Source organism: Oncorhynchus gorbuscha, linkage group LG04 (assembly GCF_021184085.1).
Source record: "Oncorhynchus gorbuscha isolate QuinsamMale2020 ecotype Even-year linkage group LG04, OgorEven_v1.0, whole genome shotgun sequence".
In the NCBI taxonomy this organism is placed as follows: domain Eukaryota; kingdom Metazoa; phylum Chordata; class Actinopteri; order Salmoniformes; family Salmonidae; genus Oncorhynchus; species Oncorhynchus gorbuscha.
The window spans coordinates 17,625,548-17,642,316 of NC_060176.1; the positions used below are offsets into that span (position 1 = coordinate 17,625,548).

The following is a 16,769-nucleotide window of genomic DNA, read 5'->3' on the forward strand; positions in this document are numbered from 1 at the left end:
TTGACTAATAAGAACATGTCTCTTTTTAGGTGCTGCGTGTGAGTCAGTACTGTGCCTTTTAAAAGTATTCATCTCCCTTGGCGTTTTTCCTATTTTGTCATTTAAATATATTTTTTATTTGGATTGCCTGTAATGGACATACACAAAATAGTCCAAATTGGTTAAGTGAAATGAAAAAAATAACTTGTTTTAAAAAATTCTCAAAATAAACAGGGAAAAGTGGTGCGTGCATGTGTATTCACCCCCTTTACTATGAAGCCCCTAAATAAGATCTGGTGCAACCAGTTACCTTCAGAAGTCACATAATTAGTTAAATAAAGTCCACCCGTGTGCAATCTAAGTGTCAAATGATCTGTCACATGATCTTAGTATATATATATACACCTGTTCTGAAAGGCCCCAGAGTCTGCAACACCACTAAGTGGCATCATGAAGACCAAGGAGCTCTCCAAACAGGTCAGGGACAAAGTTGTGGAGAAGTACAGATCAGGGTTGGGTTATAAAAAAAAATATCAGAAACTTTGAACATGCCAGGGAGCACCATTAAATCCATTATTAACAAATTGAAAGAATATAGCACCACAACAAACCTGCCAAAAGAGTTCCGCTCACTAAAACTCACGGACCAGGCAAGGAGGGCATTAATCAGAAGGGCAATAAAGAGACCAAAGATAACCCTAAAGGAGCTGCAAAGCTCCACAGTGGAGATTGGAGTATCTGTCCATAGGACCACTTTAAGCCGTACACTCCACCGAGCTGGGCTTTATGGAAATGGGGCCAGTAAAAAGCCATTGCTTAAAGATAAAATTAAGCAAACGCATTTGGTATTCGCCAAAAGGCATGTGGGAGACTCCCCAAACATATGGAAGAAGGTACTCTGGTCAGATAGAATTGAACTTTATTGGCCATCAAGGAAAACGATATGTCTGGTGCAAACCCAACACATCTCATCACCCTAAGAACACCATCCTCACAGTGAAGCGTGGTGGCAACATCATGCTGTGGAGATGTTTTTCATTGGCAGGGACTGGGAAGCTGGTCTGAATTGAAGGAATGATGGATGGTGCTAAATACAGGGAAATTCTTGAGGGAAATCTGTTTCAATCTTCCAGAGATTTGAGACTGGGACGGAGGTTCACCTTCTAGCAGGACAATGACCCTAAGCATACTGCTAAAGCAACTATAAATAGGAATGGCCCAGTCAAAGCCCAGACTTCAATCCAATTGAGAATCTGTGGTATGACTTAAAGAATGCTGTACACCAGCAGAATTCATCCAACTTGATGGAGCTGGAGCGGTTTTGCCTAGAATACTGGAATCCCAGTGGCTAGTTGTGCCAAGCTTATAGAGACTTGCAGTTGAAATTGCTACAAATGGTGGCTCTACAAAGTATTGACTTTTGGGGGGTGAATAGTTATGCACGCTCAAGATTTCTGTTTTTTTTGTCTTATTGCTTGTTTGTTTCACAATAAAACATATTTCGCATCTTCAAAGTGGTAGTGTCACGCCCTGACCTTAGTTATCTTTGTTTTCTTTATTATTTGGTTAGGTCAGGGTGTGACAAGGGTGGTTTGTGTAGTTGTTGTATCGTCTAGGTTTTTTTGTATGTTTATGTGATTGTCTAGTCTAGGTGTTTTTATGTCTATGGTTGCCTGGATTGGTTCTCAATCAGAGGCAGCTGTTTATTGTTGTCTCTGATTGGGGACCATATTTAGGTAGCCATATTCCTTGGATAGTTTGTGGGTTGTTATTCTATGTTTAGTTGCCTGTTTGCACTAGTCATATAGCGTTTTGTTGTTTTGTAGAGTTTTGTTCAGTGTTCTGTTCAGTGTTCGTTCTTTTCATTAAAAGAGTTATGTACGCTTATCATGCTGCACCTTGGTCTCCTCATTATGACGACTGTGACAGGTAGGCATGTTGTGTAAATCAAATGATATAAGCCTCCCAAAAATCTATTTAATTCCAGGTTGTAAGGCAACAAAATATGAAAAATGCCAAGGGGGGTGAATATTTTCGCAAGCCACTGTATCATGTCATTTAAAGTTTATTCAGTTGTAGGTCCCTTGTTTATGAAAATGTAATCTAATGAAAGAATGTTGGCGTATATGGGACTCTAGACCAGCATTTCCCAAACTCGGTCCTGGGTGCACGTTTCGGTTTTTGCCCTAGCAATAATCAGCTGATGCGAATAATCAAAGCTTGATGATGAGTTGGTTATTTGATTCAGCGGTGTAGTGGTAGAGCAAAAACCAAAACGCTGCTCTAGACCAGTTGTACTATGTGGTAATCAGTGACAGTAGAATTTACCTCTATAAAACCATAAACACAAATAGCTAATTATGTGCACAGATAAAGGCAAATAAACTTAGGTCCATGGTATAGGCCTGCTCTACATTTTCTAATTGACTAAAGAGAATCCAGGCCATGGTGGAGGAATGCATTTTCCATTTGGATACATTTGATAAACTCCAAGGAGTTTGTGGGATTAATCTCAAGTTGCCTTACATCATCTCAACATGAATCTTAATAGGCTACAATAATTGCACTGAGATAATAACAGAACATATTAAATGTGTTATTCCCAGATGCCTGAATGTGTGTAACCTTATCGTGTGTTTAAAGATAACAGACATGATCTGTGTTTGAAAGAATTGCGCGATAATTTGGAATTTAGATAACCTGAGAAATTGTTGTGACACGAACTGTTATCTTTTGCAAGCATAATTGAAAAGGCATGTGTGTGCGTGCATGCGTGCACTTTTGTGTGGAGTGTGCATACTAGTCCATGAGCCAGGGCGGGGGATCGGTCGGGCTCACTTGGGGTGGCGATGTCTCATAGTGATTTCTTTAAAGGTCTATGTCCCTAGAGTTGGAAAATGTGTGATAACATTGCAGCAATTGGAGCTTTCTCCGGTTATCACTCTTTCTTTCATCCCTCCATCCCCATTCATTTTCCCATAGGGATTTTGTCCCATTGCGCACTAGCGACTCCTGTGGCGGGCCGAGTGCAGTGCACGCCGACATGGTTGCCAAGTGTATGGTGTTTCCCCCGACACATTGGTGAAGCTGGCTTCTGGGTACCACGCAATTAGGGAGAAAAGGGGATAAAAAAATAAATGAAAGAATGTTGGAAGCTGTCACAGATCCCACCGGTACTGCTGCTCATTCACCAGCTTCGGAGGTCTACGTCATTGGCTTTCTAGGTGTCACTGAACTGGATTCATTACCATCAACGCCAGACTGTCTTGTCTCATTACACACACCCGCATACCTGAATCCTGTGATGGCCCTGTATCTACAAATCTGGTTAAAACCCTGTTCTAGCTGTGTATGTCAAATTTGGTGCCTCTATCACCAAAGTTACAATACAAAAACATAGTTGCCCCACTACATGGAATTCTATGGATAAGCTTCCAACATTCATTATAATGTCGGAAGCTTAGCCATAGAATTCCTTGTAGTGGGGCAACTATGTTTTTTAAATTGTATCTTTGGTGATAAGAGGCACCAAATCTCTCACACAATGGCATAATATGGGTGATTATTAAAAAATAGTTGTAGCTAGTGCTTTCAAAGTTATATTATATATAATTTGAAAGGTCATTTCATGACCTTTCAAAACCACATGTCATAGTTTAAAATGTGTCAGGGTTTCCTTAAAGCAATTTATACAGGTCATTCTGTTAAATACCCTTTAGGTCCAAGGTTAAACTTCTGTTGACCTGAAAATTCCAAAAATGTGTCTGATGGATAGCTGTCAATCTTTCCAATGATATATAATTAAAGCTTATATGTGAGCAATAGCATTCTGTCATAGGGTAAAACCCATATGGGAAAATTGTATGGGATTGAGGGATGAGAGTTATTACTGGAGAAGGCTCCAATTGCAGCACTGCTATCACACATTTTCCAACTCTAGGTAGACCTTCAAAAGAATCACTCAGAGACATCGTCACCTCATGTGAGCCTGACGGAGCAAATTTGGGGGTCTGGCTCATGGACTAATCATAATGTAGCCACCGTAGTAGCGTCCTGCTGGAGACTGCGAGTCTGGCCTCTCGCTAAAAGAGCCTCTGGCTAAATTGGCCTCTCAGTTAGACATTTCGTGGAGTTCCAAAGTTTATCTACCTACTCCTCGGCACAGAAGGACACAATTTCCAGTGCAAGAAAATGAATTGATTGATTTATTGATACACTGATACACAAAAAATGACTTTTGTGCAGACAAGTAGTAAATAAGGGTAAAATAAATATATCAATCTATGGTTAGCTTGTATGGCTCTTAGCTGTGTAACATGCAAATACAGTTCAGCTACACAACCCATGACATTAATCTTTTTGGTGAACATAGCATATAAACTAGTAAGCATATCTGCCTAGAATAGATAATGCTTGGGCTTCCCAGGCTGGTCACTGTAGATAGGAGCCTGGCAGACTGATCAGTAGTGCCTCAGACTTCAGTGTATGTAGCAGCCTGCCAGACTGGTTGATAGTACATGGGCCATACCGCTCGCGTTTGCCTATTTTCATCTTGGATGTTTTGTTGCAAGAGGTGAGGTTCCAATGAAGTCTAACCATCTCCTGACACTTTCATGAATTTTAATGTCTGTATGCCTGTCTACTCCTTTAACTTCCCTTTATCTATTCATTAAGTTAAAATGGTTAATTATTGTTTTTTAATACCGTCCCAGGCCACTATCCAGGCCATGACAGCCAGAGACAACATCTCTGTTGAGGAGGCGGAGAGGAAGTTTGAGAGGGGACCAATTTATCATGAAAGGTAAAAAGGTATTAAAGGGGAAATCTGGGGTTGGCACATACAGTGCATTCGGAAAGTACTCAGACCTCTTCACCTTTTCCACATTTTGTTACAGCCTTATTCTAAAATGGATTAAATAAAAAAACGTTCCTCATCAATCTATACACAATACCTTATAATGACAAAAAAATATATATTTTTGCAAAAGTATATAAAAAGAGACCTTTGCTATGAGGCTTGAAATTGAGCTCAGGTGCATCCTGTTTCCATTGATCATCCTTGAGCTGTTTCTACAACTTGATTGGAGTCCACCTGTGGTAAATTCACTTGATTGGTCATGATTTGGAAAGGTACATACCTGTCTATATAAGGTCCCACAGTTGACAGTTAATCTCAGAGCAAAAACCAAGCAATGAGATCGAAGGAATCGTCCGTGGAGCACCGAGACAGGATTGTGTCAAGGCACAGATCTGGGAGAGTGGCCAGACGGAAGCCACTCTTCCGTAAGAGGCACATGAAGTTGGCCATAAGGCACCTAAAGATTCTCAGACCATGATAAACAAGCATCTCTGGTCTGATGAAACCAAGCTGGAACTCTTTGGTCTGAATGCCAAGCATCACGTCTGGAAGAAACCTGGCACCATCCCTATGGTGAAGCATGGTGGTGGGAGCATCATGCTGTGGGGATGTTTTTCAGTGGCCCAGCGAGAGCCCTGAGTTGAACCTGATGTAACATTTCTGGGGAGACATTAGATCAGGTACTGTAAATGTGGAATTAGTTTTTTTTAAATGATAAATTAGCAAAAAACCTGTTGTCATTATGGGGTATTGTGTGTAGTTTGATTGAGGGGGATTTAATACATTTTAGAGTAAGGCTGTAACAAATTGTGGAAAAAGTCAAGGTTTCTGAATACTTTCCAGATGCACTGTACATGTTTTTACTTGTAAAATAATGACACTGTATATAGCCATTGATTCTTGACGAATGTAATTTGTAATGCCTGATGAGCGTATCAAACTGTCTAACACCATCAGAACCCTAAATATAAACTTATTTTACTCCATTGTTTGTAAACAATGTAACTGTACATGAACACTACGCTCCAAAACATGGGTTAAAACTAAAAATGATATCTCATGGCTGAGCAGTCCTTGCATCCATGTCTATGAATATGGGTGCTTACCATTATCCTATCCCATCCCTCAGTAGTTTACCAGGTGAGGGATGAGATGGATACACCGAGGACTTTTAGTTTTCAGTAATAACACTTTCTGTAGGGCAGCCCATTACACTTATAAACTCAATAGGGCAGCCGCCCATTATCATGGCGACTGCACAAAAGCACATTCAATTTCTAATATATCACCTTTTAACTCGGCAAGTCGGTTGAAGTAATTCTTATTTTACAAGGACGGCCTAAGAACAGTGGGTTAACTGCCTTGATCAGAGGCAGAACGACAGATTTTTACCTTGTCAGTTTAGGAATTCGATATCGCAACCTTTCAGTTACTGGCCCATCGCTCTAACCAATTCAAAGTTGTAATAATTGCATTAATAAGTCTAGACTTTTGTTTCTTAGTCATGTTAGATAACCACCATTATGTTAGTTTGGTTATACATACACCTGCCAGTAGATGGCGATAGTATTAGTTTTAGTGAGTGACCACTGTGATTGCTTTTACATAACCAAGCCAGGAGATGGCGCCTAGTAGCCTACGTGATACAGTTATGTAACACATTTGGAATTTTACCCCTAGACTATTGTCGTCAAAGATATAGACGGACCCGTCATAGTCTAGTCTGATATAAACTATTCTAGTTGATAAGGGACCACTGTACCACATAACAGCCGATAGTCTTAATAGCTGATGCTATGTCTCAATTCCTCATCGGCAAGAACGGGACTGAATCACCCGAACCTGTCAAAGCAGAAGTAACAGGTAAGCCGTAGTCGTATCCCTTTATATACTAAAAACCGATCTTTCAAGGTAGCTCATTGTTATTGCTATTTCAGTAAGTTATTTTACTATTTTCTAATGACTTGCACAATAAAAACATTACTTTCTTCTGAGCAATTTTACTTTTTACTTTGGCACATTCTGATTAATCTCATGTGCAGTGTTTCCAACTATTTTTCAGTGAGATTCGCTATTGGCTCCGCTAGATGACGTGACAGCACGAATTTGTCTTGCTGCAGTCGCCGAAGTAGCGTTCTCGACCGCTTTCTCGTCGCACCTCCCTCTTTGTGCTTTTCTGCCTGCGTGTTCGCAGTTGCTTTGATTTCTGGTACAGACAGCTTCTCCCACTCGTTTGCTGCATAATTGATTGGGGAAATATGGAGCGAGATGGCTGCCAAAAAGTTGAACATATGTATTGTTAGGATCTTAAGAAAATCTTATGGAAAAAGCCATGCATGAAACATGAAACGTAAACGTTAAATTAGATATGTAAATGTAAAAACCCAAAGTTACGAATATGAATGAACATTGACACTTTCAATTCTTACTTTGTCTCCCTTTACTTGGTTACAGATCTTTCTTTTTTGTATCCGTGTGGGGCTGCTGTGGTATAGCCAAGGGGTCTCAAATAGTCTTGACTATTTATAGCCTATTCTTATTGCCAGATCTGTTTTCCTTATCAGCCACTGCATGTGCTGCTTCAACTATTTTGTAAAAAAAAAAGATGTAAAGACTATATTTAGAGGCCTGTGAGCTAGGATCTCTTAAGTGTAGCCCTATAATACGTTATAAAACACAACTTGAGTATTAAAAAATAATTCCACAAGACATCAGTACCCACAATGATGGCCTAAATTGAAATGCTTACAAGTTGAAGGCCTATTTTTCTTTTTGCTGTAAACCTTAATTGTAAAATGGTACGTTTTAATCAATTATTTGGTGATGTGATTTTATATTTAGTATAGTTTTATCAAATGTTTTACAATTTACATTTTTCTCAAAGTCACTGAAGCGGCTGGTCATCCCCTTCCTCCCGAGGAGCCTCCACGGACACACGCCTATATACAGTATATGAGGTATAATGAACCTCTAACGTAAACTTTAAAAAATGATCAAATTTACCATTCAAAAAAATATATAGGCTGAAGTTCGAACTTTATCAGGGATCAGCTTCTACATTGTTTGGTTTATCATATTAGTATATGGTAAAAATTCAAACGTTTTTCTTCTGGTGAAAGAGAGGACCAAAATGCAGCGTGGTTATCTTTATACATCTTTAATGAAAGATGAAAAATACTAACAATTTACAAAAAAACAAACGTAACGTGAAAACCGACAACAGTCCTAACTGGTGCAAAACACAGACAGGAACAATCACCCACAAGATACCTAAAGAATATGGCTGCCTAAATATGGTCCCCAATCGGAGACAACTTTAAACACCTTCCTCTGATTGAGAACCACTCCAGGCAACTATAGACTTACTTGGAATACTTCACTAATCACAATCCTATAACCTACAAAAAAACTTAGACAAAACACACCACATAAATCACCCATGTCACACCCTGGCCTGACTAAAATAATGAAAAAAATACTAAGGCCAGGGTGTGACAATGTACCTTCTGTGCTTGCAGGATGCGTCCCTGGGTGGCTACAAGGGACATTGCTGCGCAATGGGCCTGGTCTCTTTAAAGTGGGAGACACTGAATACAACCACTGGTTTGATGGCATGGCCTTAATTCATAGTTTCACCTTCAAAGATGGTGAGACCGGAACAAGACATTATACATTTCCACAAATGGTAAATTTCCAACTGGCCGAATAGCACTGAGAATCTTTGTGTTTTGCAGGTGATGTGTACTACAGGAGTAAATTCCTGAGGAGTGACACCTTCAAGAAAAACACTCAGGCAAACAAGATTGTTGTGTCAGAATTTGGGACAATGATCTATCCCGATCCCTGCAAAAACATATTTTCAAAGTAAATCAATTTTGAAACATGATTTATAGTTTATTTGTTTTTGATTTTACATTTCCCTTACATGGATGTCCACACAAAATATATCTTGACAAACATACCCAAAAATTCATGATGCATCTTGTCCTTTTTTCAGAGCCTTCTCCTACCTTCTCGCTGCCATCCCTGACTTCACAGATAACAACCTGATAAACATCATTAGATATGGGGAGGACTACTATGCCTCATCAGAAGTCAACTACATGAATCAAATTGACCCAATTACCTTGGATGTAATTGGAAAGGTAAATTTAAAATCTGTTGAAATGATCACTGTTGTCCATTATGTCTTATCACTTGCTTTATATTCTCCCTTTGCCTGTCCTGTAAACTCAACCTCAGATGAACTACAGGAATCACATTGCTCTGAACTTGGCGACTGCACACCCTCACTACGACGATGAGGGAAACACCTATAACATGGGAACTGCCCTCATGAGGTTTGGCATGCCCAACTATGTTATCTTCAAGGTTCCAGTAAATGCATCAGGTATCGGAACATTTTAATTTGGGGGGTTCCTGGCCACATACATGTTAGGGTAAAAACCTCCATGAATGATAACACATTTAAGTGTTCACAGGAAAGTGTTCTTTCCCTCTCCAGATAAGGAGCATAAGAAGCCTGCCCTGCGGAAGGTGAAGCGGGTCTGCAATATACCGTTTCGCTCTACCCTCTTCCCCAGCTACTTCCACAGCTTTGGCATGACAGAGAATTACATCATCTTTGTCGAGCAGCCATTCAAACTGGACATCCTCAGACTGGCCACAGCTATATTTAGAAGCGTCAACTGGGCCAGCTGCCTCAAATACGACAAAGAGGACATTGTAAGCTACACTTATCTGATCACAACCTCATGGAAAGTTAATTTTTATCTTCAACTAACTTTGGCAACAATCAAACTTCTTACATTCTCTCTGGTGATCCCCTTGGCCATTTTTTAGACGCTGATCCACCTGGTCGACAAGAAGACTGGGAAGGCTGTGTCCACCAAGTTCTACACAGATGCCCTGGTGGTTTTCCACCACATCAACGCCTACGAGGACGACGGCCATGTAGTGTTTGACATGATCACCTACAAAGACAGCAATCTGTATGAAATGTTCTACTTAGCGAACCTGAGAAAGGAAACTCATGAATTCATTGAGACCAACAAGGTCAACTTCTCCCCACCAATCTGCCATAGATTTGTCTTGCCTCTCACTGTTGACAAGGTATATATTGGTAAGATTCCAACTTTCCTGTAAATACATGAATATGCTGGTATTAAACTCTGTTACACTTTACATGAAGCAGCTCCTTATGAACAGTTCAAACATTCCGGGCACCTTAAAGAGGGAGCCATAGAGCATAACAGGCATTAAAGCATGAGACGTTGTGATATATTGTGAATATATCACATCTAGAACTGATCGGGGCCTGTGATATTTTGCTTAATTAGACATTTTCATGAACTAGCTATGAACTCACATGTTTTCAAGGCAAAATAAGCTTCATACGAAGCCTGTTCAAATTAAATGTTACCATTACATGTTTATACAACAACTGAAGATTGGATACGTATGTTATAGGATACTCCAAATGGAACAAATCTGGTGAGGCTCAAAGACACAACTGCCAAAGCAGTGATGCAGAGAGATTGCTCGCTGTATTGCCTGCCTGAAACAATATTTGAAGGTGAGACTTTATCAACTGAACATCCAGTAATCGGTATGAATTATACACCACTGAATGAAGAGGTCAAATGCTACGTTAGTAAAAGTGGAGTAGAGCAGTTGTTAGTCAAATAGTTGATCTTTTTGTTTTTTTATGGAACATTTCGTAAATACATGATTATCTCCATTTGTACACAAACAGGTTTGGAGTTGCCAGGGATGAACTACAAATTCAATGGCAAGAAGTACCGTTATTTCTATGGCTCAAGAGTGGAGTGGACTCCACACCCAAATAAGGTAGTCTCTTACCAATGTATTCTCCTTAACATAGAGAAGTGAGTCTTCCTCATTTCTCACTGACCACATGCTGCTGTTTGTGCTATTAATACTTACACAGATTGGGAAGGTGGACATCGTGACCAGAAAGTACATTGAGTGGACAGAGGAGGACTGCTACCCTTCTGAGCCTGTGTTTGTTGCTTCACCAGGAGCTGTGGAGGAGGATGACGGTGAGAAGCAGTAGGCCTACTTCTGCACGACAAAAGCATTTAATCAGCTCTGTCACTATAAAACAGTACATTTATTTATTTTCTGTTTTCAGGAGTCATTTTGTCCTCAGTCGTCTCACTCAATCCAAAGATATCCCCCTTCATGCTTGTCCTTAATGCCAAAACCTTTGAGGTAATTGCTCGTGCCTCAATTGACGCCAGCATTCATATGGATCTGCATGGACACTTCATTCCCACACAGAGCACCAACTGACATAGCCAGCAGAGGGCAGGATTGTACCTTAACATTGTAGAGGGCAAAGTATTGTTCCCAACCATGGAAAGTCTATGTCTGTGCCCCCATGGAAATTCAATGAGCATAATAAACAAACATTCCCATGAAAATCATTGTGTTTAAAGTTGATCTGTTTTGCGTGGGCTGAGTCTCAATCCACCACATCCGCTGATGACTGCCTTCCGCATCTGCGGTAGGAGGCAGAGCTTCAAGATCATGTCTAGATGGGATACAGGTTGTCAAATTGACATCTAAGGTGATTATTTTTGCATTTTAGCTAACACTAACCCCTCCTAACCTTAACCTAATTCACCTAACCTGCAACTTGAATTATCCTAACCTACTGTATAAGTTCTAAACCTGATACGAATTATTAAACAGAGAACGACGTAACCTCTATTTTTGTAAATCAGGATGTATACAATATAGTTTTGTATGTTAAAAGGGTTTATAATGTATTCATTCCGTCTATCCTGGTCACCCTATTGTAAATTATATTGTTTTTCTGTACAACAGGTAATTAAGGAAAACAATAGTGTGCTGCAAATCAGTTGTGGCATTGCTATCACCATTACTTCTCTCAAGTGAGTACTTACAGCACTTTCTGCGCACATAATTACCTCATTCAACATTATGATGATTATTACCATGAGTCACTACAATGTACTTACATTAGATTTGTAAATATATATTTGAATATCCATTAGAATACTGTGTGAATTAAATACAAGTATTTAATAAACTCATAAAAAAACATGTATACTTTTATTTAGTACATTCTAGAGGAAGACTGAAACAAGACATTAATGCTCTAAAGTTAGAATGAAATTTGACAATTTGTTGTGCATTAAATGCCAGTTAATGTTTTGTTTTAAGTGTGTTTGATTCTGAAATCATTCTATGACTTTGCTTAAAATGGATCCCCTGATGTCTGTGTAAATGTGCAATTGAACTATTTGTCTTAGTCTGACCATGTCATCACCTTATAATTAATAGTCTAAAATGAGCATATTGCTTACAACTACAGTAATGCAAATGTCTATTTCTTTGTGTGATATAGTCCAACAACATGGCTGTGCCAGTAAACTACATGTTTGCTTGCTAACAAATAAAAACTAGAGGGAAAAAAATTAACCTTTTTGTTGCTTTATCCACAACTGTTGTTGTTTGTAGAGGAACCAATCAATCCCCACAAAATACAAAAATGTACAAAGAATATTACTGAAACTAGAAAAATGTAAAGATCAGTTAGTATGATTGATAGTGTAGCTCCCCTTCCCCCATGGGAAATGTGGTTTGACTCTGGGACGTCACCTGCACTAATAAGAGACACTAGATTTCCCTCAGTGCCAGGCATGCACAGTGAACAAAAATTGGCATAGGCTAGCATGGTACCAATGGCTTACAAATATAATATATTAGGTAACCTGGCACAATCTCTAGGATGGGGTAAGACTAATCATGATATACATATAATATAATATATTGGGTAACTCGGTGCAAATATAACTGCCATTTATGACCCCCGACCTTACCTCACAGCATAGACACAATACAGAGATGCTTTTATTTAGAAGGTTATCTTTTAAAATAATTTGACTTTTCAGATCACTGCAAAGTTTTATCACATTTTGCTATTTACATTTACTGTGCATGAGGAGCCATTCTGACAGCTTCACACAGCAAAAATGAAATCACCCAAGACGGACTATTGTAACTGTGGAGTAATTACAGTAAAGTCTTGTGACTACTATCCTTACACTATTTTTCTCCACACAAACTTGTCACAACATGGCACTTACAGTAAGGAGAAGCCTTACCTTTCAGACAGCAGAATGAATGGAGGAGAGGCTTTTCAGTCTTACAGGCAGTGTCAGAGTTCACAGAAATCAATTTCACAGAAATCAATTTCACAGGTCTGTCTTAACCAACTGCGTAATAAAAGGGTTCACTGACATAAATATGCAACCATAACTGTAATTCCTAGAATGTTCAAGAGACTTAACAAAGAGAGACCAAAGATTAGGCCTACTATCTGGGACAGAGTTTATAGCCAAGTACATCAGATGAGTTACATAAATGGGCACCATGGTGAGTTAATTCAAAGGGTCAATCTGCAATTGGTACGTCCATTTTTGGACTTAAAATAATGATATGTTCCCATTTGATCTCGAAGAATATGACTTACAAATTCCTCATGAGCCTAGTTTAACTGTCATACCCCATCAAAACCCAACATATGATCTTGTTTGTATGTATGCATCATGACACTTTCATGAAAGACATATGACACTGGTTGATTATCTCAGTTGATACAATGATCATGGTTTGGTTGTATTTAAATGGTCCACTATACTGTAGAATATTAATATGTGGTTACCTCCATATGTGGAGGCGTATTGTGCTTATTTGCTTCTGCTAATGCATTTTATATTGCACCTGATACATATTTATTATACAGTAGTATATTTTATTCCGTTCTATGGTATTTCCAAGTAGACTTTGTCTAGTTGCATAGCATTTATGCATTCGCATAGAAACATGTCAGTTAAAGTGTCATAAATCTGGTTCAGTAGTTTGTCATAGTTTTGAGAATAAAAATTAAAAAATCAAATACCAATTCTAGGAAATTTACTTTTTTGAGATTTTGTATTGTGAAAATAATCCTGGTATTTCTGTTCTACAAAACATATTGCTGGCATTAGTTTGACTAAGCCGAAGTATGACAGCATGCTCACTCAACAAAACCGTCAATCTAGCTTCTACTGTATAACAGCAGAGTTTAAATTAATTAAAATAGTTATAATCCAAGTGTGCATGAGGTCATTGCATTCAAATAAATACATCTGTTACAAAAAGTTGCCATGACTTAATTTAAAGTAATAATTCACCCCAAATAAATCACCAAATGCAGCTAATGTTATGGATGGTGGGAAAGTGGTCTGAGATTGCTCAGCATTAGCACACTTGCAAAACAAATTGAACATGCAATCAAAGAATGGATTATCCTTTAGGGTATGATAACAGTGGTCATACAACTTCCACCCTTTTGCTGTCAACAATACTAAGGCTATATATGCTTTAGCTGAGTATAAAAACCTTTATCTTAGGTTGCAGTGTCCTTATTCTGTTTTGAAACATTCTAGGAAGACTGAGCTTATGATTGCACCAAATATTGATATGCTTATCTCCAGTTCTAGTTACCTTATCATAGAGTACATAGCTGAGAGGGTCAAAGCTACACTCAATATACAAAAGTATGTGGACACCCATTCAAATGAGTGAATTCGGCTATTTCAGCCACACCCGTTGCTGACAGGTGTATAAAATCGAGCACACAGCTATGCAATCTCCATAGGTAACATTGACAGTAGAAATGGCCTTAAAAAATAGCTCAGTAACTTTCATCGTGGCACCATGACCAGCAAGTCAGTTGGTCAAATTTCTGCCCAGTTAGAGCTGCCCCGGTCAAATGTAAGTGCTTTTATTGTGAAGTGGAAACATCTAAATGCAACAACTGCCCAGCTGCAAAGTGGTAGGCCACACAAGCTTACAGAACAGGACCGCTGAGTTCTGAAGCGTGTAGAGCATAAAAATCTTCTGTCCTCAGTTGCAACACTCACTACTGAGTTCTAAACTGTCTCTGGACGCAACGTCAGCACAATAACTGTTTGTCGGGAGCTTCATGAAATGGGTTTCCATGGCCGGGCAGCTGCACACAAGCCTAAGATCACCATGCTCGATGCCAAGTGTTGGCTGGAGTGGTGCAAAGCTCACCGCCATTGGACTCTGGAGCAGTGGAAACGCGTTCTCTGGAGGGATGAATCATGCTTCATCATCTGGTAGTCCGACAGACGAATCTGGGTTTGGCGGATGCGAGGAGAACGCTACCTGTTCCGAATGCATAGTGCCAACTGTAAAGTTTGGAGGAGAAGGAATAATTGTCTGGGGCTATTTTTCATGGTTCAGGCTAGGCCCCTTAGTTCCATTGAAGTGAAATCTTAACGCTACAACATACAATGACATTCTAGACGATTCTGTGCTTCCAAATTTATGGCAACAGTTTTGGTCGTTTGTTACAGCATGATAATGCCCCCCTGCATAAAGCGAGGTCCATACAGAAAATACTTTTTTTGAGATTGGTGTGGAAAAACTTGACTGGCCTGACCTAAACCCCATCAAACAACTTTGGAATGAATTGGAGCACTGACTGCGAGCCAGGCTTAATTGCCCAATATCAGTGCCCGACCTCACTAATGCTCTTTTGGCTGAATGGAAGCAAGACCTCGTAGCAATGTCCCAACATCTAGTGGAAATCCTTCCCAGAAGAGTGGAGCCTGTTATAGTAGTAAAGTGGGCACCAACTCCATATTAATGCCCATGATTTTGGAATGAGATGTTTGACATGCAGGTGTCCACATACTTTTGGTCATGTAGTGTATTTCCAAATGGAGTAACGATCCTCAAATTGCTTTGGACTTACACTGTTACACTGTGATGCTTTACATGTGTCACGAGAATTTTCAATCCCAGTGATGATTACTAAACAATTATTTAAGCTTTGACCAATCCCCGAGGTTTGTAAGACCCTGAGTTTAATAATAATTAGGTAAAGACTCAGCTTCTGCAAAAGGTTCGTAAGATTTATTCAGAGAACGTTCTAAAGTCAAATGCAAAGACATGTCACTTTATAACTCCCTCTCCACACACACACACAGTTGTATCACTTTTCTACCAACCTTGGCAGGTTCTCGCTGTTCTCTTCTCCCTAGATTAGAGAGGCCTTGGAAGGGCCCTCCTGTTGTCAGCTTTTTCCGAGTTATCATGCAAATGCAGTGCAAAAAACTAGCAACAATAAAAATCTTGAATAAATTAAAATGAATACAGGAACAGAGTGGTCACCTCACCATTGTTGCTGTAAACAGATGAGAGAAAGGGGTGGAGAAATGCAACCACTCACACTCAAGTCATGACCACAGACTGACCATCCAATGGACCAAAAGTAAAGTTTACAATGTTGTAATGTTTTTACAATGTAAGTGTAAACCAAATAAAAAATGGGGCAAAACAAGCTTGCATGTTAGGCTCTGACAGAGCAAGAGGAATAAGGCATCCACAATTCACATTAAATAAGTATCAATAGGCACATCACCAACCTCAATGACCTCCCAAAAAACCCACAAAGAAATGCTCCACCAACCAGACTTATTTTTGTTTTGATAATGTCACGACTTCCGCCGAAGTTGGTCCCTCTCCTCACCGTCACCGGTCTTCTAGCCATCGCTGCTCCACCTTTCATTTTCCATTTGTTTTGTCTTGTTTTCCATACACCTGGTTTACATCTCCTCATGATTACTATGTGTATTTAGCCCTCTGTTCCCTCCATGTCTGTGTGGGGTATTGTTTATTGTCTAGGTTGGAACGCTTCCGACTGGGTTGCGCCGGGTTTTATTTGTACCCGTGATTTGTGGCAGCCGGTACTTTGTACTTGGTTGTGTTACTTTGTGCTGCCTCACTTGTTCTTTGGGCATTTGTTTTTGTGACGCGGTTGCGTTCTGTTCTTACTATTGTCTCAGTAAAGTGCTTCTTTGTTCAC

General features: G+C 39.5%; 1 protein-coding gene across 5 annotated transcripts; it reads left to right on the forward strand.

Moving 5' to 3' along the window:
* The first annotated feature begins 1,788 nt into the window (after window positions 1-1,788).
* Window positions 1,789-12,297, forward strand: LOC124033772 (beta,beta-carotene 15,15'-dioxygenase-like). 5 transcript variants are annotated; one of them, XM_046346031.1, is made up of 12 exons: window positions 1,789-1,908; window positions 4,692-4,780; window positions 8,356-8,484; window positions 8,572-8,701; window positions 8,835-8,982; window positions 9,080-9,227; window positions 9,342-9,562; window positions 9,680-9,949; window positions 10,307-10,412; window positions 10,593-10,687; window positions 10,788-10,899; window positions 10,992-12,297. In XM_046346031.1, the coding sequence occupies exons 2-12, from the start codon at window positions 4,774-4,776 to the stop codon at window positions 11,150-11,152; spliced, it is 1,527 nt and encodes a 508-aa protein (XP_046201987.1). In that variant the 5' UTR covers window positions 1,789-1,908; window positions 4,692-4,773; the 3' UTR covers window positions 11,153-12,297. The 5 variants fall into 5 exon arrangements, 4 of the variants coding, with proteins under 4 accessions (XP_046201987.1, XP_046201988.1, XP_046201986.1 ...); XM_046346032.1 differs by lacking the exon at window positions 1,789-1,908 and adding an exon at window positions 4,505-4,552; XR_006838451.1 differs by lacking the exons at window positions 1,789-1,908; window positions 4,692-4,780 and adding an exon at window positions 6,477-6,700 and having other exon boundaries at window positions 10,992-11,429; window positions 11,690-12,297.
* The last annotated feature ends 4,472 nt before the right edge of the window (window positions 12,298-16,769 follow it).

Bases quoted from the DNA above. Each gene is read 5' to 3' on its own strand.
- LOC124033772 (XM_046346030.1), top strand. From the start codon at position 6,634: ATGTCTCAATTCCTCATCGGCAAGAACGGGACTGAATCACCCGAACCT. The intron at 8,702-8,834 runs GTAAATCAATTT...TCCTTTTTTCAG, and splicing joins TGCAAAAACATATTTTCAAA to AGCCTTCTCCTACCTTCTCG. The intron at 10,413-10,592 runs GTGAGACTTTAT...GTACACAAACAG, and splicing joins GCCTGAAACAATATTTGAAG to GTTTGGAGTTGCCAGGGATG.